This window comes from Lichenostomus cassidix, chromosome 3 (assembly GCF_008360975.1).
Source record: "Lichenostomus cassidix isolate B80296 chromosome 3, HeHo_3.0, whole genome shotgun sequence".
In the NCBI taxonomy this organism is placed as follows: Eukaryota; Metazoa; Chordata; class Aves; order Passeriformes; family Meliphagidae; genus Lichenostomus; species Lichenostomus cassidix.
The window spans coordinates 25068436-25088364 of record NC_139483.1 but is presented as its reverse complement, the minus strand read 5'-3'; the positions used below and the strand labels follow the sequence as shown (position 1 = coordinate 25088364).

General features: G+C 39.0%; 1 protein-coding gene across 1 annotated transcript in view; it reads right to left on the bottom strand.

Moving 5' to 3' along the window:
- The window catches only part of CAMKMT (calmodulin-lysine N-methyltransferase), a 211975-nt gene extending 192229 nt beyond the window's left edge, over positions 1-19746 (bottom strand). Inside the window, exons 1-3 of the mRNA XM_085054995.1 lie at positions 19621-19746; positions 14054-14220; positions 5174-5238 (exon numbers count right to left, since the gene is read on the bottom strand). Of these exons, the coding sequence (XP_084911121.1) occupies positions 5174-5238; positions 14054-14220; positions 19621-19719 (331 nt within the window). The 5' untranslated portion in view covers positions 19720-19746. The remainder of the gene's footprint in view (positions 1-5173; positions 5239-14053; positions 14221-19620) is intronic.
- Positions 19747-19929: the final 183 nt, after the last annotated feature.

Genomic DNA, 19929 nt, shown 5'->3' with positions numbered 1-19929 from the left:
CACTCTTCCAGACAATTTATTTTTTGTTGAAGACTTTCAATGGGCTCTGAGGAGCTGACATGATAAGTAATTCCAAACTGCCACACCAGAGGAATGAGAGAAGGCTCAGAGGACAACGGGTGGCAGTTTCTTCAGGTGAGAATACCAACTGAGGCATGGAGAGGCAGGAAACATATTCCAGCTGGCAGGCTTTTCACCACTGATAACCAGATGTTTACTCAAAACAACAAGGGAAACTTCCACAGCAGCACCTGAAAACTGCACTCTGCTCCCTGGTTGATTCTAGGTAATGTTACTTGAAATGCAGGAGTGCCTTTGCTGCCATAAAGGATGGCATCCAGTGATGCTCCCTACATGACTTTATGGCATCTATCCTTCCAAGCATGATAATTCAGTAGCTGCCATCATCTCTCCATTGAAGAGCTCAGATATCTCAGTCACAGTGAGAGCTCTGAAGAAAACACATAGCTCTCTAATCTCATCCTCATATATTACTACCACAAAGAAGATATCCCTCTTGATTTAGTTATTTGAGAGAATGGAGGAAAGAAGAAAAGGTTCTTAGTTTTAAAGTAGATTTTAAAAATATTTTTTCCTAAAGTTACGTAATTACCAGTTTTAAGTAAGTGTAATTTTAAAATTAATATAAACTGGAAAAAAAAGTGAAAACTAAAAGGAGAAAAACAATTTATTTCTTTGTTTCCCCTTTGATTTATGTTTCAAAAAAACCTTGATGTGAACTTGAAATTTATGAAAAAATCCATCTCTCAAGTTATTTTCATGAAAAATATTATATGAAGGGCAAAACCATTCTTCAACTCAGCAAGCTTATTTGGGAAAATAATTTTTAAAAACCCCAAACAAACAACAAATTTTTCCAATATAAAACTTGTTGCTTCTTGGAACTTCTAAGTGTAAAATTAGCATAAACCAAAACAGTTCTAAATATGTTGAGTGTTTTGTAACAGTAGCTATATCCAGACACTGTTTTCATGAAACTATGCAACATTTTCCATCAATTAAACTTAACCTAAAAATCAAGAAAGAAGTGGGTATGTAATTCTACTTTTCCTGGATTTCACATAGATTATCTGTTTTCCTCTATAAACAGAGGCAACAGAATTTAAAACTATCCTGTTTACATCTATCTCAAATTAAAGCTTAAGTGTTTATCAGGACTTGCCTACAGGAAATTTTGGAGTATGTGCCTGGGTAGCTCTGTAACTGTAGCACCCTCTGCTGCTCTTTTAGTTCTAGAACATATAATTGTACACTCAGCCAAGTAGAAAATAAAATGAGTATGTCTTGAACATGTTTTTTCTTGAAAATTATTACATTATTAACTAATGCTATGTGCAGTTTACCAGAAAATGTTTTGCTATTACATATAACATAATTGCAACTTTATACTACTTGAGCATTCTGCAATATCTTGTTTCTGTGATAAGACCAGATGAAAACATACTAGATGAAAATCTGAAAGTATGCTGTATTTTACTTCTTAAAATTCTCCTTTGCAGACCCTGTAGCTTGCTTAGACTGGGGACAAATAGTAAAGAGGTTTACATTTTGACCCTTGATCATTTCACTTAATTTAAATGTTTACATAATTTGCAATGATTACTTCAGGGGGATAGTCATATAAGCATTTTGGTTATTACTGCTTTCTCCCACTTGGAAAGGCAAGGGAAGGCAATACTTTCAAAAGCTCATCCTTGCAGAATTTTCCTTAATTTTTGGACAATTTCTTCTGCCAGGATGAGCGTGCCATGTGGTTCTGGGGGCCAGCTGATGCGATCCCACAATGTCACCACTGAACCTCCTGCCTGGGAACCATCAGTTCTTTTAAAGGACTATCTTAGGACTAGAGATGGTGTCAGGTTGTACCCTGTTTTTAACAGATGGCATATTGTTGTCTAAAATGAACAGACTGATCCTTTCCTTCATTCCAGTCCTCTTTTCCCTGCCTCCTGTTTATGCATAGAATTAAAGCTGAATGAAGTGCATTTAGCACTGCATCCTGTCTGTGTGGAGAATTCATTTAGAGTTTTCATGTGGAAACCATTCTCCCACAAAGAATGAGCAGAGAGAAAAAACTTTCACATTTTTCTGAGAAAGTAAAAACCAGTTGCAACTTGTAGTATGAATTTTCATTCTCAGTGGCAATCCTGTAGTGAAAATGCATCTCCAGAATTTTTTAAGAAAAAGACAGAATACAAGTGTAGGTATACAAACACAAAGTCTGAACGAGCCATTGCACAGAAGCAATTTGCAGAGTTAACACTTGGGACCCTGCAATACACCATTTACAGCTACTCCAGTTGGCTCCACTTTTATCCTGAAGTTTTAGTGGTGTAAGGCAGCAGTTTTGGAAGGAGTCACAAGTATTCCTCAAAAACTGCTTATTGATATTTTATATAATGCTGCCAGCTAGTGGCATATCTTGTACTGAGTTGATACCTACTGGGAGTTTAGAGACTGTGGTATTAACTGGAGTCTGCTCTACCACTTTTGATGGTGTATGGTGATGTAGCTATTGAAGACCACAAGCACAGAGATCAAATGTGAAACAGAAAGACCATAGAAACACTCCCTGAAAGAGCTTCTTTTAACAGAAAGTATTTAGTAGAAGAAACAAAAAGCTCCCCCCCCCAAAACACACAAACCAGGTTATTTGAAACAAATTATTATGCTTAAAAACATAATACAGTTTTTACAAAAGCTGATCTGTTTATTATGAAATTATTTCATAAGCTAAAAATTTCTAGCAAAACATTAATCTTGCTGATAAATATTCAGTATGGGAGCCAAAACAAACACATGGAACACTAAAATATTTCCCTGTTTTCTGGTAACTCAGTCCAAGCCGTTTAAGTGAAGTTTTGTGGCCAGTAAATAAATGCTGGCTATGCAGTGTGTCCTGAAGGAACACTGGAGACTGTAATTATTCAGTGCATCCCCTCACAGAGCACACTGCTGGGACAGCACATTCAGTTCTGGCTAGCTCCGTTAGTATTACGCATTAGGAGAAATAATCTGATACTGTCAAAAGATCATTTCAGAAATATTTGGGGTTTTTTTAGACCAGATTATGATTTGATAATAAAAAGTTATTGTAGAACACTACAGCAGTTGTAAACAACAGGCAACCTAATTTTTTAAACACAACAGTAGTTACCTCTGGGGTTAAAAGGAGGCAAACACCTTCCCTTTGTGCTCCCAGTCATTTCCACAGTGGGTTAACACAAAGAGAGTCAAGAAATACACAGGATAAAACCAAGAAAGAGCAATCCAAATTAAGGGATAATGGGAATGCACAAAAATTATGTCAGGTATGATCCAAATAGAGCAGTTCAGTAAACACAAGGCTGGGGAAAATTTACTATGATGGTGTGACAGACACACAGTTACTCTGGCTTGGATACTGAGAATGTTTATTCCATACAGGTGGTAACAAAAAAGCATGATTATTACACTCCAAGCCAGTACTGCATGCTGCCAGCAGATAACAATTTTAAAGTTACCCTAATAGAGTGTAATCCAGAGTACATAGTACAACAGGCATAAACCAGTAATATGGAGATCAATACAGACAGACACTTACAGACAAAGATATTTAAAAATAGGGAAGCAGTGAATCTGGAAGTGACTCGGCAAATGCTATATATAATAGCACAGCATGAACACTCAAAACAATTCTGAATCCAAAAGTACAAACGTGAATCTTTGTACAAATGGAGAAACAGTGAGAACGACAAATATCATATTACTCCTGTGTTAGCACTAGTGGTGTGCCTGCTAGAGTGTACTGCCATCTGCAATCAATAAAAAAGTAGCTGAAATACTGGGAAAAGTTAACAGAAGAGGTGACAGCACATCTATCAATAGGAAAGCATTTGAAAACTTTAGCAGAGTAAATCATTTGTGTTAACAAGGAAATCTGTGTAGATTGAGCATAATCTCAGTACACACACAAAGAACAAAGACCAAGAAATCATGTTACCATATTATTGATTCATTATGTGATCACTTTTAGACATGTACACACACACACACCGAGAAAGTCCTTTCTCTGATGTTCAGAATAAATGCTCAAGTTGTGATCTAATGAACTAATGTTTTTTGAAACATAGCTTTGGAATACTAAAACTGGAATTTTGAGATGAAACACGTATATATCAGAACAGTTTCTATATAATTGGCTTAACAGGGAGGAGGAAATACGTGCATATTTCTTGAATATCTGGCAAACTTTACCAACTTTATTCTATCAGTTTGCTTGTTTGAAAACAAACAAACCAACGTGAAAGATAAGGCAGAATAACCAAACAAGAATTATACACATATCTCTAATTGCTAATTATATAATAGCAATTACTCCTAAGATCAAAAATGTTTCAATATTTTTGCTCAGCTTTGTTTCCATGGTCCATCACAATTTTATAATTCAAGCCCATTAATAGCATAGCTAATTTTATTAATAAGTATACTGAAGCAGAGCCATACTGGGTCAAACATTGATGGCCCACTTAGAGCTCATCTTGCCTCAGGTTAATGCAACCAGTAACTGATGCTTAGACAAGAGTTAAAGATCAGGACAAACATATCATCCTACTGCCCCATTAATTCTCCTAACACTCAGCACTTCCTAGGCCATAAGTGATGTCTTTATATTTAATAGCCACAGTGAATTTTTCTTGCACAATTTTTTTCCTCTTTGCCTTTTGAATTGATTTCATGCTTTAGGATCCAAAACATTGTGTAGGGAGGAATTTCACAACGTGACTGTGTGCTTTCTCTTGTGTTTCTCTGGTTCAGGTTTGTCCTCTCCAAGCCAGAAGTACCACTGGTTGCTCCCCATGTCCTTGCACTGTTGTTCCTCACACAGCCACTGCTGGCCCCTGGCCAACACCAATCAGTGGGCTAAACTAATGTTCTGTCCAGTCCAGTTCAGCTGCTCTCACGGTCCCACCATAGCCACAGAACCAAAAATAACCTGCACTGGGAGGACTTCAGGATGTGTCCAACACAAACAACTGTGCTACATAAAACCATAAACGATGGTACCTCTCTGACCACAGTAAAGGAGTTTCCCAGCTAAAAGAAATGTTTTACACTGGTACAGTTAGACTTCTATCAACACAATACTGTATTTAAATAAACAGTGACTTACAGACATTCCCCGTGTTGTCAAAACTTGTAAGAACATCTTTAACATTTAAGACGCCATTGTGAAATCTGGAAGAAAACATAAATAGTGACTTTACCAACGTATAAACCATCCAAAAAAACCCATGTTCAAAAAAGAGGTCCTCTGGATGCATTCACTTCTCGCCACCCCCTTTCACACTGAAGCAGCAAACAGGTACTACTGTAGCCACCAGGGGGAAAACAAGGGGACAATCACCAGTCTTGAAAGTCCCATCACTGAAATCCATGAATCAGGAGGAATGTGTTTCTCAGAAACTAGTATCAAGAGGAAAACATTTCCAAGGAGCATCAATTTTTATTTTGTTGTGGAAGTCACATAGAGGAAAGGAGGAATTTTTGTAAAGCAATTTCCTTGAAAGGGAAAACCCAAAGAGTATTTGTGAAGCAGCTGTATGCATATTCCTATTTTCTCCCACAAAAATCAAGAACACTTAAATTAATGTGAATGATGAAACTGATTAATGTGTTCAGTGAACTGCATTTTCTTTGGATTTACATTTGCATAACTCGTGAAATAAACATTCAAAAGTGGGGATAATAACTTAATTACCTAAATTTCATGCAACTGCAAATTTTAGAACACAGTGAGGAAAACACTGACAGCAGCAAAAAGAATACACACCAAAACTGAATAAAAATTTACCTAAATTTGCCTTTAAATGTGCAGTGACACACATAAAAAAAAAAAATCCAATATTTTTTTAAATATTCCAAGCCAATCTAGGCCCAAAATGAAAAAAATATTAAAGTCTTTCACTACAATCAGATCACATAGTTGTTTCACAAATGCATTAAAGAAAATCTAGAAAGAATTCACCAAGGCAGCAAAATACAAAAATATAGCTTTTTAATTATGTTTCAAATATAGCTTCTGAGGCTGTTTGGGAACATACTAATTTGAAATACTGAAAAAATGAAATAAATCCAAGAATTCTAACACCTAAATTAGTTTTCATTGTCTTAGCTGTTCTTTCCTGAAGGAAGACTGCTGAAAGAATGAAAAAAAAAATCAACCTTTTTGCAAATATGAAATTGTACATTTATTGTGAAAAACCCATTATTTATAGCTTCTGATGAACACAATAGCATTAAATAAAGAAACATTAACATGTTAAATTTTGAGAAGCACCACACAGCAACTAAACTAATTCTTAAAAAAATGAAAACCGAATGGAAATCAAGTTAACAAACTGAAATGAGCTCATGAGCGAGGACAAAGAATTACATGAGAGATGTTACAAAAGATTCAACTGGACATTACTGCTCTTCTCCCAGCTACATAAAAACAAACCAAAATTACATTCCTTCTCTACAGCAGAAGTCCACAAGAATGCTGATGGATCACGTGGATTTTTAATGTACTTTTTCTTCTTCTTTTTTGCAAGTTGGTTTTCTATCAAATTAGACAACCAATGCAACAGAGTTAGTGCAAGGGAAGCCACAAGAAAGCCAACAGGATTGGTAACTCTGCCAACCACAGAGCTGCCCTTTAAACTCTCCCCTGTTGACTCCTCAGCCCCCTACAAATTCTGGAACTGTGCATACATCTGAGGCTGTTAGGGACTCTGGAATAGTTGTGAATGTCTCATCTCTAAATGAATGTAAGATGGGGAAAGGGAGATGCTGAGGAAGTAAAGAAATATTTTAATCTCTGTTGGCATGCAAGGTAGTCTTAGGATGACATGTTTTGGTTTCTTTTTTTTCCCCTCAATTTCTTTATGTACATAGTTCCTATCTAAAGGAGATTTATCATGTAACTCTCCAAGTGAAGCAAACAAAGGTTAGGATGAAAAATTTAGTAATCTAGTACTAAATGCTACGAAGAAAGGAAAACACAAGTAAGTGAAATGTTCTAGTCTAGAATAGAATACAATTTATATACTTCAGGATCAAAAGATAGGCAAATACAAAAAGGAGAAATAAAACCATAGCACTGGATAAAAACACTTAACATTTGTGGAACACACAGATTAAGGAATTGAGCATAATCTCTCAGTGCAGACAACTTTTAGGATTGAGGAAAGCAACATGCCAACAGCTGATCTACTTGTGAAACGGAGAGCTCAGGAATACACACTTCCAAACAGCAACAGCCATGTTTCTCCATTTGGAGACCTGTATATGTAGAGCCTGCAGACAAACTCTGCACCAGCTATTCCCCAACTCTTTTCCATCACAGACCCCATTCACAGACTAGAAATTAGTTACATGCATGTGTAAATACAGGTAATCTCTAACCCCAAATTCTGTCATAAATAGCATGCTACTCAGTCTTGCACCTAAAAAACAGAGCTTCTAGCTGGGGATCCCCTGCTCTGCACATACATCCTCAGCAGTTCTGTAACAGCTGCTGCTTCACTGTCCCATCAGCTGCTCCTCCATCACCAAACCCAGAGGAAACTGCCAAGATACATCACATCTGGTTTCCATGAATGTCTGTCACAATCACAGCTTTCCACAATGCAGCTGACAAACACAGAGTCATAAGTGTCATGTGCACTGAATTATCAAAGTCAAGGAAAGGAATCACAGAAGCTTGGGAGTAAACCCCAACACTTAAATTCCCACAGATTTCTACAGGTATCCTAAAATACAGAAGAACATTAGTAAACAGTGCTTTAGAACATCTCATGGATGTCACACAGTTCGAAGAACTTTTTTGAAGTTCAAAGCTCTGATTGCTGAGATCAACAAAGCACTTCAAACAACCACAGGTAAGCATCATGGAAAAAGTGAATTTCAGGCTGGCCTCGTTCATCTGATTCACAGTGTTCTTATAATAAGTCTTCAAGGTACAATAGGCAAAAATTTCTATAGCTGAGGCAGTGAGTAATAGAAGACAAATCTATGAACAATAAACTAATTCAACTCATGTTTCTCCTGATACAAAGCAAAGCAGAATTCCTTACCCTGGACTACAAATAAATCAACTTTGGATGAAGTCAGAGAGAGTGAGGATCAATCTTAAAATATATTAATGTTCCCTCCTCTCCAATTCAGGTAACACAAGTGGCAGACTTTTACATGTATACAAGAATAGCTATGGATAGTAGAAAAAAAAGAATCCTTCAATAGGTCTCTATTAAGATATGGTTTTCATCAACCATAATGAAAAAAGTAAGTTCCTTCTTTTCTATTATTCTTAAACTGAATGGCAAAAAATAATACAATTAAGTACATACCCATATAAACTTCAAAAACTACAAAAACTAAGATAGAATATATTTCCACATAATATTGAAAAAGAAAAAGCCCAAATAGAACAGATCACCCTACACTATTAACCTACATACAAATTAAAAGTATATTTGTGAAAAAAGAAAGATGGGATAATGGTGAAAAAGTTACTGTTAAGGGTACTTTACAAAAAGACTTGGTGCATATCACCATCAATTGTCTCTGTGGCCCACTAAGAACCTCAGAGTTATCTGCAAACTTTGTTATCTGATCAGATGCTCTTTCTGGGTCAGAGTACAGCAAAACAAGACAACTCCTTTCACTCCAGTTCTAGATCACAGCTTAGCATAGCAAGAAACCAAAACAATGCTTCTTTGACTACAATTCTTTTTACAAATATACATGTCTTGGGCAATATGATGGAACAGTCATAGCTTGCTTAGTGAATAAAAGAAGTACATTGCCACATCACCTTTTACCTCTTTGGCTAACCCTTTATGCTGCAAAATTCACATTGTCTCTTAGCATGCAATAAATGGAAGAAAGCCAAGATTGCCATATCCACGTAAATTGTCCTTAAGAAGTAGGCAACATTCCTTGAAATATGTTTCCCTTCATGTTTTTTATATTTATCTCTAAAATTATAAGCCACTAAAATTTCAAAATGTTATTAGCAGAAATATCCAAGAGGAATAGCCAATGGAATTCAATCCTATACCATCTTCTAACATCCTACTTGCCACAGACAAATAACATGCCCCTCATTTCTAAACCACAGGTCTAGAATCATCTAATAATTTCTTTCACATTTTTATCTAAAGGTTCATTCATATTCAGAATAAAGGCATGACATCTTGCAAAGTACACTTAACACTCCTTACAAAGATTTAATCCTTCCTGTAAGCTGCTGACATTGTTCTTTTCAGTTCTGAACTTTAGTATTTGAAACAGCAAATGACTGATCAATGGAAAATATTTTACCACAGAAATAACTTATTTCTTCACTGTTTTCTTAAAATGAGCCTACAATTTAAAAGTAAATCCATATCCTGAAATAGAAAATTTGAAGATATTGATTGCTCCTTTTTTAACTCAAATAAAAGAATAATTTTCCTGTCTAAAAGGCAGGCGCCATCTCCACAGTGAGACACTGCATCTTTATGATCTATAATCACTTCATTACTAGAACTATTCATACAAAATTCAAATTTAAAAGCACATACCTGACTAAGAATAGAAGGATTTAGAAAAACAATATTAAATAAATATTTTAAAACAGTCCTATTTACTTATTATATATCTTCCTATCCCTAAGAAAACATATATTCAGCACATGCATAATTTTTAACAGCAAAATGAAACACTGCCAGAGTTAAACAGAACTTGAAAAAAGCTAACAAATACACCTGAAAGTTCTCTAAATAAAAACACAGGGGAGATGTGGAGGCAGTGGTGCTGTCTATGTCAAGCTGGAGTGCTTGGAGGTCCCCCTGGGGATGGATGAGGAACCAACCGAGAGCTTATGGGTCAGGATTAAAGCGAGGGCAGGGACTGGTGACGTTGCAGTGGAGTTTGCTACAGGAACACCAAGTGGATGAAGCCCTCTACAGAGAGAGGAGCAGCCTGGCATTCACAAGCCCTGGTCCTCATGGGGAACTTCAACCACCCCATTTCTGTTGGATGGACAACACACCAGGGCATAAAAAATCCAGGAGGCTCCTGAAATGCTTCAAGAGGAACTGACAAAGACAGATGCTATGCTGGACTTTGTTCTCTCCACGAAGATAGGGCTGGTTGGGAAACATGAATGTCCAAGGAAGCCTTGGCAGCCGTGACCATGAAATGGTGGAGTTTGAGATCCTTAAGGCAGTGAGAAGGGTGCACAACAAGCTTGCTACCCTGGACTTCTGGAGAGCAGACTTCCGCCTCTTGAGAGATCTGTTTGGTAGAATACCATGGGATAAAGACCTGGAGGGAAGAGGGGCCAACGAAAGCTGGTTAATATCCAAGGATCGCCTCAGGAGCAATGCATCCTGACTAAGAGCAAGTCAGACAAAAAAGCTAGGAGGTCTGTATGGATGAACAAGATGCTCCTGGACAAATTCAAACACAAAAAAGATACCTACAGAATGTGGAAGCAAAGTCAAGTAGCCTGTGAAGAATATACAGCAATTGTCTGAGCATCCAGGGATAAGGCCAGGAAAGCTAAAGCTCAATTAATATCATCAAGACAAGGATGTAGTATGTAGGGACATCAAATACAATACAAATCCAGATGAGACTACACTAATCAAATGAGGTTTTGCATTCTAACACAAGAAATTTCATTCTGACACACCTTTCACTGCTAACAAAAGCCCACACTCATCAGACACTCCTTTGGATACCCCAGAGCTACTGTGAAGCACTTTAGTAGCTATACAAATCTCAAGAGACCACTTTCCATCACGTATTATGAATCACTAAGCACACTGGAGATCAGTATCTAACCAGAAGAGTAATGGGGATTTTTAAAACAAGCTGATGACGTTTCACTTCAAGGATCTAGTCAAAATGGCACCTAAATTCAGCTTAAATTTTTTAAGCAAAAATTGCCTTATACTGGGGCTTCTGACTTTCTGCTTTGGAGGCATTGTTATTAAGAATGATGCAAAAAAAAAAATAAACTCGTCACAGAAAAACATGGCATAAGGTCCTGTTTCTGAGATGTGAATCCAGCCTAAATTTAGTTAGAGAAACAGCAAAAACAACAAAATTCAGAAAAGCATGCATGTGACTGGTAGTTCCTACAAAAGCTTCTATTTGCTTGACAAACTGCTCCCAAGCCCCTCTAGAGCAGTAATTCCAGCTAGGTCATAGCATATCTGAATATACAATTTGATCCGTTTTGATAGGCCTTGAACTGATATAGCTTGACCTTTATACTCTTTGCCAAAAGCCACTAACAACCTTATGAACTTTCTTAAGTATTTAGTCCTGTCAAGATATTAGCTGACAACCCTTTTAACATCGAACGTATGCAATGAGCTTTTCCAAGAAGATGTTAATGCATAAGGAAAACAAATGTAGATGAAAATTCAAAAGCACTTTTGTCAAGATTTTAGAGGGGCTGCAGCAACATTTTTTGTCCTGACAAAAAGATATAAAAAGGCTCTCCTATTCAAGCATGCTGCTCTGGATTTACCCGACTGAAGTTATTGTTAATAATATGCTCTTGTTAACTTGTTAAAATTGTTTCTGCTGTTTATTATTATTACAAATAATATTTTGCCAGTGGATAGAGAAAAACCAAGGGAAGACTGTCAGACATACAGACAGTCAGAGAATCCATAAGTTTCCAACACACGATCCGTCCTCAAAGATCCAGGAACGCTTACTCCAAGATTTCTTATTTTCTAGACATGTAAGTTCCAGCAAAAAGTATGTTAAACTGTTATGCTTACTACCTAAATTACTGCTTCTGCAAAAACAGGGAAGGAACTTTATTTAGCGCAGACTCAGGGTAAAGCTGATTTTGTTGTGATCTATTTATACTTTGTTCCTGGCAAAAAACACGGTGACACTCCTTCCCTTCTTCACCATCCTGCAATATTCTGAAATAATAAGTATACTCTATCTATTGTCACTGCCTCAGTGCAGAGGAAACATTTTGATATAGAAGTGCAAGATAAAGCAAGTTGAGATAATTATTCCTAAAATGATCAACGATCACCACTTTAAGAAATCATTGAATATCTTTTGGAAAGGAATAAAATGTAGGGAAAACATAAAATAAAAACCCCCAGCAGAAGAAGTCCCTATTCTCCTCAATATTCAGTTTTTGAAAGGCAGTGTGAGTCTGCTCCAGCACAGAAACTGTACATTTCCATTGGACAAGAGAAAAGAGGCATAATAAAATAAAGCAAAAATAAACATGCTTGTTCATAGTCTATACTTTGAGCTGTGTCCTATTATCAATGAAACTACTATTGGGCAAAATGATGACATAGAAAATGGTGGAAACAGAAGTACACAACTATCAAATGTCAGAGCAGGATCAGTCTGACATTCCCTTGGCTTTTGTACTGCCAGCACAGATGAACCTTAGCTAGTCTCCTACCTTAAAACTCCAGAACTTGTAAATCAAGTAAGTGACAGTGAGTGTTGCAAATGACAGCAGTGAACTAAGGAGACTGACTGGAGGAGTTCAGGGCTTCACTTGAAGGGACTGCAGCCTTTTGCAGCCCAAATTCTATCTAAACACCTTATGTTTCCTACCCCCAATGTGCCTCTGAAGACCTAGAAACAAAGAATAGGGACACTGCACAAAGGTATAATGTAGACTCTGAGTGTTTGAATTTGTCCACGGCATTCACTGGTGGTTTACAGGAAAAGTCTATACATGGAAAAAACACTGCACCTACTTCTATTACAAACAGCTGTTTTCCAGAGGAAGAGTTTCCTTTTGAATCCTTTTAACATCAATGAGTGTAAGCTTGGAAAATTGAAAGTTAAGACTTCATAAAGCTCTGAAGAATTTTGTTCTTGATTTTACATCCAGATGCAAATTTAAAATGATCTGCATGCAGTGTTGTGGAGTTCCTTTAGTTTGGTTTGGTTTTTTCTCATCAGTTCATTTTAAAACCTTGCAAAAATTTCGCAGTTTAATGATGGTCACTTGGTTGTGTTTGATCTTAATTTCTAAGATTGACTTTACTTTAAAGTCCCAGGTAAACAAAAATGCACTTTTTGATTTGGACTCTCCAGAACATCTTCCACTGTGCAAAGAGTGCAAAATCCTCTACCTTCTGACAGCTAATAATAAGCTGCAGAACAAGTATCAACTCAGGGATTCCTAAGTTACTGTTGCAGTGATACCTGCTGAGGCAAAGCAAGTATAGCGGCTACATTCAAAACTGAAGGCAGTAAAGAAGACCAAGCTGGAGAAAAGAAATAGAAACAACAACAAAACCCCACAACCACAGTAATGAATAAGAAGCTACTGATAATTCATTTACATTCCTTCAGAGGGTTTTTAGGAAGGGTTCAGGATCCTGTGGTGTTTTTGGTTTTGTGTGTGTGGACTTCTTTTGTTGTCAATTTCTTTAATACAAGTATCTTTGTTAGTTTGATCTGCTCTAATAAAAAAATAGATTACTTCATTAAGTATATAACATCTTGTAGGAAGAGGAAATTTTTGTATTATTGTGTTTTGAAAAGTGGCTTCCAAATAATCATTGAGTTTTAAAAAAAGTACTAAGAAGAAAACTGAATAAAATATAGATCAGTACCAAAAACCTTCTAGAACATTATTAATGGCCTCATGTCATAGAAAATTTTATGAGGACTATAAATACCTGTGTTCAGATTTTTTTAATATCCTATTTATAGCTGAAGAATGTCAAACAGAAAACTATTAAAATACAAAATAAATGCTCATATTTGCATTCTGTTTTAGCTACAAGCATCAGTGTTTTCAGTCAAGCTCTGCCACTTCAGTGAAATGTACCAGAAAAAAAGAGTCAGACAAGCTGCTTACTGTAACAAACAACTAAAAATAACACTTACCAGTATATTTGTAAACTATGCCCTAGTTACACAAAACACTAGAAGAATGACTAATGAGTTTTATATTTGAGGCCCATTCAAGATCTTAGAAAGTACTTAAAACTTAAATGGTGGTTACCTTAAGGAGACACTGTACTTGGGATAAAAGATGCTCCTATACTGAACCCAGGTCCCAGTTTCCTCTTCTGTGTTCTGGTCTTCTATTGAAAAGAGATTGAACGATGCAAACCTTCTTACAGATACTTGCTGGAGATGCACATCTTTCAAGTGCTTTTTCCTCAGAACCTTTGAAAGGAAGAACAAATCAAACATTAAGAATAAAACTTCCAAGAAAAGAACAAACCCATGCCTATTTGAGTGAAGAGGCAAGCCATAATGGCCATGCTATCAGCTAATAGTTATGAATAACTAGTCCAAGGATGACAAGCCTGAACAAAATAGAGTGGTATTGATGGCAGAGGTCAAGTGACTGGGCTATGCATTATGTCTCAATAACAGTAAAGCAAACGTACTGTGTTCAGAAGTACACAAAGTTGTTTTGTTTTAACTCACACTCTAGCAAACCCATGCAAAAATTAGAGGGGCAAACTGGGTTCTCCCCATCCTCTCATTTCACCAAGTGTCAAAGCCCTCACCAAGCAATTTCTGTGCCACTCACTGTCCCTATAGAGGGGGAAAGAACCCTAAAACAACAACAAAAACAAATGTATCTTTTGTAGCATTTAAATGACAAACCCAAAACATAATCTTCAGGTGCCCAAGTTCTGTGAGTTTCCCTAGCAGACTCCTTCCTAGCCCACAAGTCTTCTGCTGCAGACTGGCAGACATGCTGCCAAAGTTACCCCAGCTGAGAAAATTGCTACCCGTCCCAGGCCCCAGACTTTCAGATGCCACAGCTGTTCATTCCCCTACCAGACCCCATAAGAGTACTGATGCATGAGCCAGACTTTAGGTGAGCCCCAAAACACTCTGACAGCACGAAGTTCAGTGCTAAGAGATTGAAGAGTTCAAGGCAGTGACAGAGAGAGAATGTCATTTGCATTTCTTAAATGATTAAAACACTTGTTCAGGGAAGTGAAAACATGGGCTCTCTGTCCTGCATAGTCTGCTGCACTCAACCATCGTCAGGGAGTGAGGTATCAACCCCTCTGTGCAGGAAAAGCCAGCACTGAGCTGCTTTGAGCTGTGCCATTGCTCAGAAGACAGCCAGTATTTCCCTGCCAGACAAAAAGACTTATTCCTTATGGCAGCGATGTGGAAGGAGAGGTGTCCTGGATTTAACTTCTTTCTCCTAACATTGGAGAGAATAAATAATTGCCATTGCATTTTTAAAATTAAGGTGTATATGCAGTCTCCAGAGATGGATTAAAAAAAAACCAGAGCAGAAAAACTCATCACTATAAACTGATAGAGGTACAAGGAATAGCTCCACTGAGGAGGACAACACTGCAATTTACAAGTTTTTGCCAACTAGAGATAAATCAAATAGGAAACAGCTCTCCAGTTATGAAACTTGAAATAGAAGCTTTGCATACAAGATGTGTACCAAAAAAAAAAAACGGATCAGTGATTTTTTTTGCTGTACCCAACCTGTTTTGACATGCTTTAACTGAAAATGCACTTGCATTTACCATCCTCACAGTTTGGGGCCATGACCTATTATATTGCAGGGTATTTGGAAGTCCTACATATGCAAGCAGAACAATTGTATTTGCTACACTTTTGGTTTCTAACAGCAGGTCTGAAGCACCAGGTTTACTGCTTTTGGAGCTATTTTCATTGGCAGGCCTCAGCATATGAAAGGTACAGGCATTTTCCATAAAGTATGAAAAATGTCTGTGTGCTGTCCACACTACTTCTCTAACATATGAAAAAAATACACACATGAAGGGAAATTCAAAAATATCAAAGCAGGAAACAAAATTAAAAGACCAGCAAGATTAAGACCTTCACATAACAGCAGTGTGCCTGGAAAAAAAAAATGGACTATCTTGACAACTAGAGAAAACCAGCAAGACCTAATTTTCAGAGAAGTGTCAGGGCTACTTTAAAGCACTTTCAGAGAAGTGTTTAGGAGCTACTTTAAAGCAATAGCAAGCATTACTATCAAGAAAAAAAAAAAATCCAACAGTGACAACACTTTCCTTTTTTCAGTTTTTGTTTTGCAGAGAAATCTTACAGCCACTCTGTAAAATTCATTCTCTGAATTAGCAGAAAATATCATGAGTACTCAAAGAACATTTCTCCCAAAGCCTCAAACACAAATCAAGTGGTCTAAGATCTGAAAATTACAACAGCAGGTCAAATCTTTAAAAACCCTAAGTATAACGGAGAAAACAGCACAAAGGGAGAATATGTTACATTATTTATATCTAACTCTGTATTTTTTATGTAAGGATCAAAGGGTGTTTCTTTTTTCTCAAGTCTGTTCCTAAAAGGATCACTGTGTTATACAAGCTACAAAGATATGCTGCTGCTGTAGCATAATGCACTGATAAAAACAAAAGGTGGCAAACCTATCCAAACTCATCACCAAACAGTCCCCTATCTTTTAGAAAGATTCTGGTAAAATATTACCACAGATCTCAATTGCAAGGCCCTTGGTATTTAGTCACAGTATTAAGACCACATTCAGGTCTTAATTTAAAAAAGTTCAATTTCTCTTAAAAAGAAACCTCACCAAAAAAAGGATCTCCCACAAACAACAAGGAGAAAGGCTGTCACCTGAAAATCCCTATATTTAACTGTGTATATCGTGTTAGGCCTAGTTGCACTAAGAGCCAAATTCAGTAACAGCTTATGGTCTAAAAACCTCTGCCAGTTCTCTGGAAGTGACTGCAATGAGGTATTTTGTACATGCAAGAAAGTTTCTGCACAAACACCCACAGCATAATCTGTAACTGTACTGTAAATATCATCCAAAGGACTATAGTATTTATTTTTACAAACAACTTATTTACCAGATTGTTTTATCCAACTGCAAACAGTTTATAAACTCAAGACTAACAAAAATGTGGAAAGAAATCTGGAGTGCAGGCACACTTGACAGAGAGAGGAGCAGGAAGAGATGAAAAGTTGGTTTAGAAGTACTTCTGTTCAGGAAAAAAAAAGTCATTGACCTGTCCTCACTTTAGCTTTTATTTTCCAATTCTGGAAGCTAAAGTACATTAGCAGGTGAGCAAGATACTCTTAGGCAGATGGTGTGGCTCTTGGGGATGGTCCTGTGCAGGGCCAGGAGTTGAACTTGATGATCCTTGTGGGTCCTTTCCTGCTCAGCGTAATCTGAGATTCTGAGACTTGTGTGAGAAGAGTAAGAGGAAGGTAACAGGCAGGATGAATACATAAAGCTTACAGATTTCATGAAACTTTCTATATGGAGCACATGTACATGTAGGGAGAAATCTAAAGCATGTTTATTTCTCTAGCTTCCCTGCTAAAAACTACAGACTGGATAATGCCATCAGCCACAGACACTGCCAGAGCTCAAAACACAGCCTTCAGGAAATTACTCCAGTCATTTAAACATGCACAGTAAATGGGTAACTTCCCTCAGCATTTTTTTAATGCAAAAACTACTTTTCTTGATTCTGACAGGCTAAGTTTAAAAATATTGCCAAACTTTAAACTCAGTATATACATAAAACATTTCATTGATAAAGAACACACAGGTAATTATGCAAACCCCTGGTTCTTTATGCTAGCTTCATAGGATACCTCATAAAAGGGCTTTTTTTTTCTTAATTAAATCAGCGAGCATGCACTCAAGCATCCTTACCACAGTAAATCAATTTGTGTGTGCATTGAATGAAAGCAAATTCAATATATAAACACACCACAGAACTGATTTCACGTAAGGCATTATTATAAGCAGTATGAAAAGCGCTTTTAAAAGCACTGTAAGAAACACTTTGACAGTGATCCTTTAAAAATGGATATAAAGGGAGGTTGATACCTTCTTCCAATCCATAGATGGATCTGAGCATCACCGTAGCAAAGAGCACAGAACTGATTTGTGCTGCACCAGTAAGATGTACCAGTAAGATTAAATTGATCCTTGCTCATCGTACCATACAAAAATCAACAGAAAAGCCAAAGAACATGGAATAACCAAGGGAATCTGTAGAGGAAAAGGTCACAGATAAATGTAGTTTGAGGAAGAAACAGAATCCTTCTCCCCAAATACCTACATGCACTCTTCCACAACCCCATTTTATACTTATGAAAAGCTCTTTATGATTTTATGAGACAGGAATATGCCCAAGGCAGCATATGTTGAGAAGAAATAACAGCTAGTATAGCCACAGAGTGCAGCTTCCATAGACTGCTAGAACAGAAATCTATACCTGATATTCCTACCAGTAACTTTGACATTTCCTGCTTTGGAGTACAATAAAACAGAAGTTGGTCCCGTTGAACAGAACCAGCAAATTTAGAAACCAAAGGCACACACAGTGCAATATTGATGTTCTCAGGCCTCCCACTCTGTCACCCAGCTGCAGCCAGGTGCCCCTTCCCACCCAGCTGCCACCACAGACCCAGTGTCACCTCTCCCCCCTCTCGGGGACAGGTGCCCACAGGCAGCTCCAGGTGTCCATCTGCACAGAACCAAACACTCGTAAATTTCACACCCCATAACAATAACAACAACAACCAGTGAAACAGACGAGGGATTTTAAGCCTTTACGCCTATGCACATCAGCAGAGGAATCCTTTCGAGCCTTGCACTGCTCCAAAAGGGTCTAAAATAGTGTGGAAGGCTGAAGCTGAGAAGCTGCTGTTCTCCACAGCACAGGTGGCACCGCTTGCTCCTTCTTCCCCCTCACCCTCCTCCAGGCATCACCCCTCAGCTAAGCAGTTTTCACTGCCAGGTGAGCAGGGTCTGGCCCCAGCTCAGCACGAAGGGCAGCCTGCGGGCGGGAGCAAAGGGCAGGAATGAGGCAGGAGCTACAACTACCAGCCCCAGCAGCACCGACACAAGGTGCCAAACTATGGCCTGAAAGTCCCAGTGTGCCCTCAGGCTGCGGGCTGCCGATGGATGCTGGTCCTCCTCCCTTAACACGGACAGCTTTGGGGACTACTGAAGGCACACTTTAGAATCATAAAATCATAGAATAAGCTGAGTTGGGAAGAACCCATGAGGACCATGGAGTCCAGCTCCTGGCCCTGCAGCCACACCACTGTGCCCTGAGCAAGACTCACACCTGTGCCCGAGAGCATTGTCCATAGGCTTCAGCGCTGTCAGGCTGGTGCTGTGACCCCTGCCCTAGGAGCTGCTCCAGTGTGCAGCCATCCTCTGCGTGAAGAACCTTTTTCTAATATCTAGCCTAAACCTCCTCTGACACAGCTTCAGGCCATTCCCTCAGATCCTGTCACCGGTCACGAGAGAGATCAGTGCCTGCCCCTCCACTTCTCCCTTTAGAGAGCTATGGGTGCGTATTTACATGTATATATTTTTATTATCATCGTATTTTCCAGGAAGAGTGCTGCAAGCCCCTTTGCAGACCCACCATAGCACTGCTCGCAGTCCTCCCGTCAGGGGCGGGAGCAGTGCTCCGCACGCCCGAAGGACTCCCGGGGCACAGCCCGGCCTGAGGGAACAGGGACAGACCCCGCGCTGCCCTCAGGGCGCCGCCGCCCGCCCCGCCATGCCCTGCCGGCCCCCCTGCGCCCGCGGGCTCCCCCTACCTGTCCGAGCAGCCGCCAGCGGGCTCGGGCCGCCGCCGCGCCGCTCGCCTCGCACCTGCCCGCGGCGGGGCGGCGCGGGGAGTCAACAGCCTCGGCCATGCGGCGGCGGGAGCGCCCGGGGCTGGCGCGGCGGGAGGGAGCGCTGCCTTGGACGGCGGGGATGCGCCGCCGAGCGTCCGGCGGCTGCGGGACCGGCCGGGCTAGGGATGGAGCGGGAGCAGGGGGGCGGCCATCTTTGTTGAGGGCAGCGCCGAGCCGGTCTCGGCGGCCGATGAGTGCGGTGTTCTTCAGGCCCGGCACGGCGGGGGC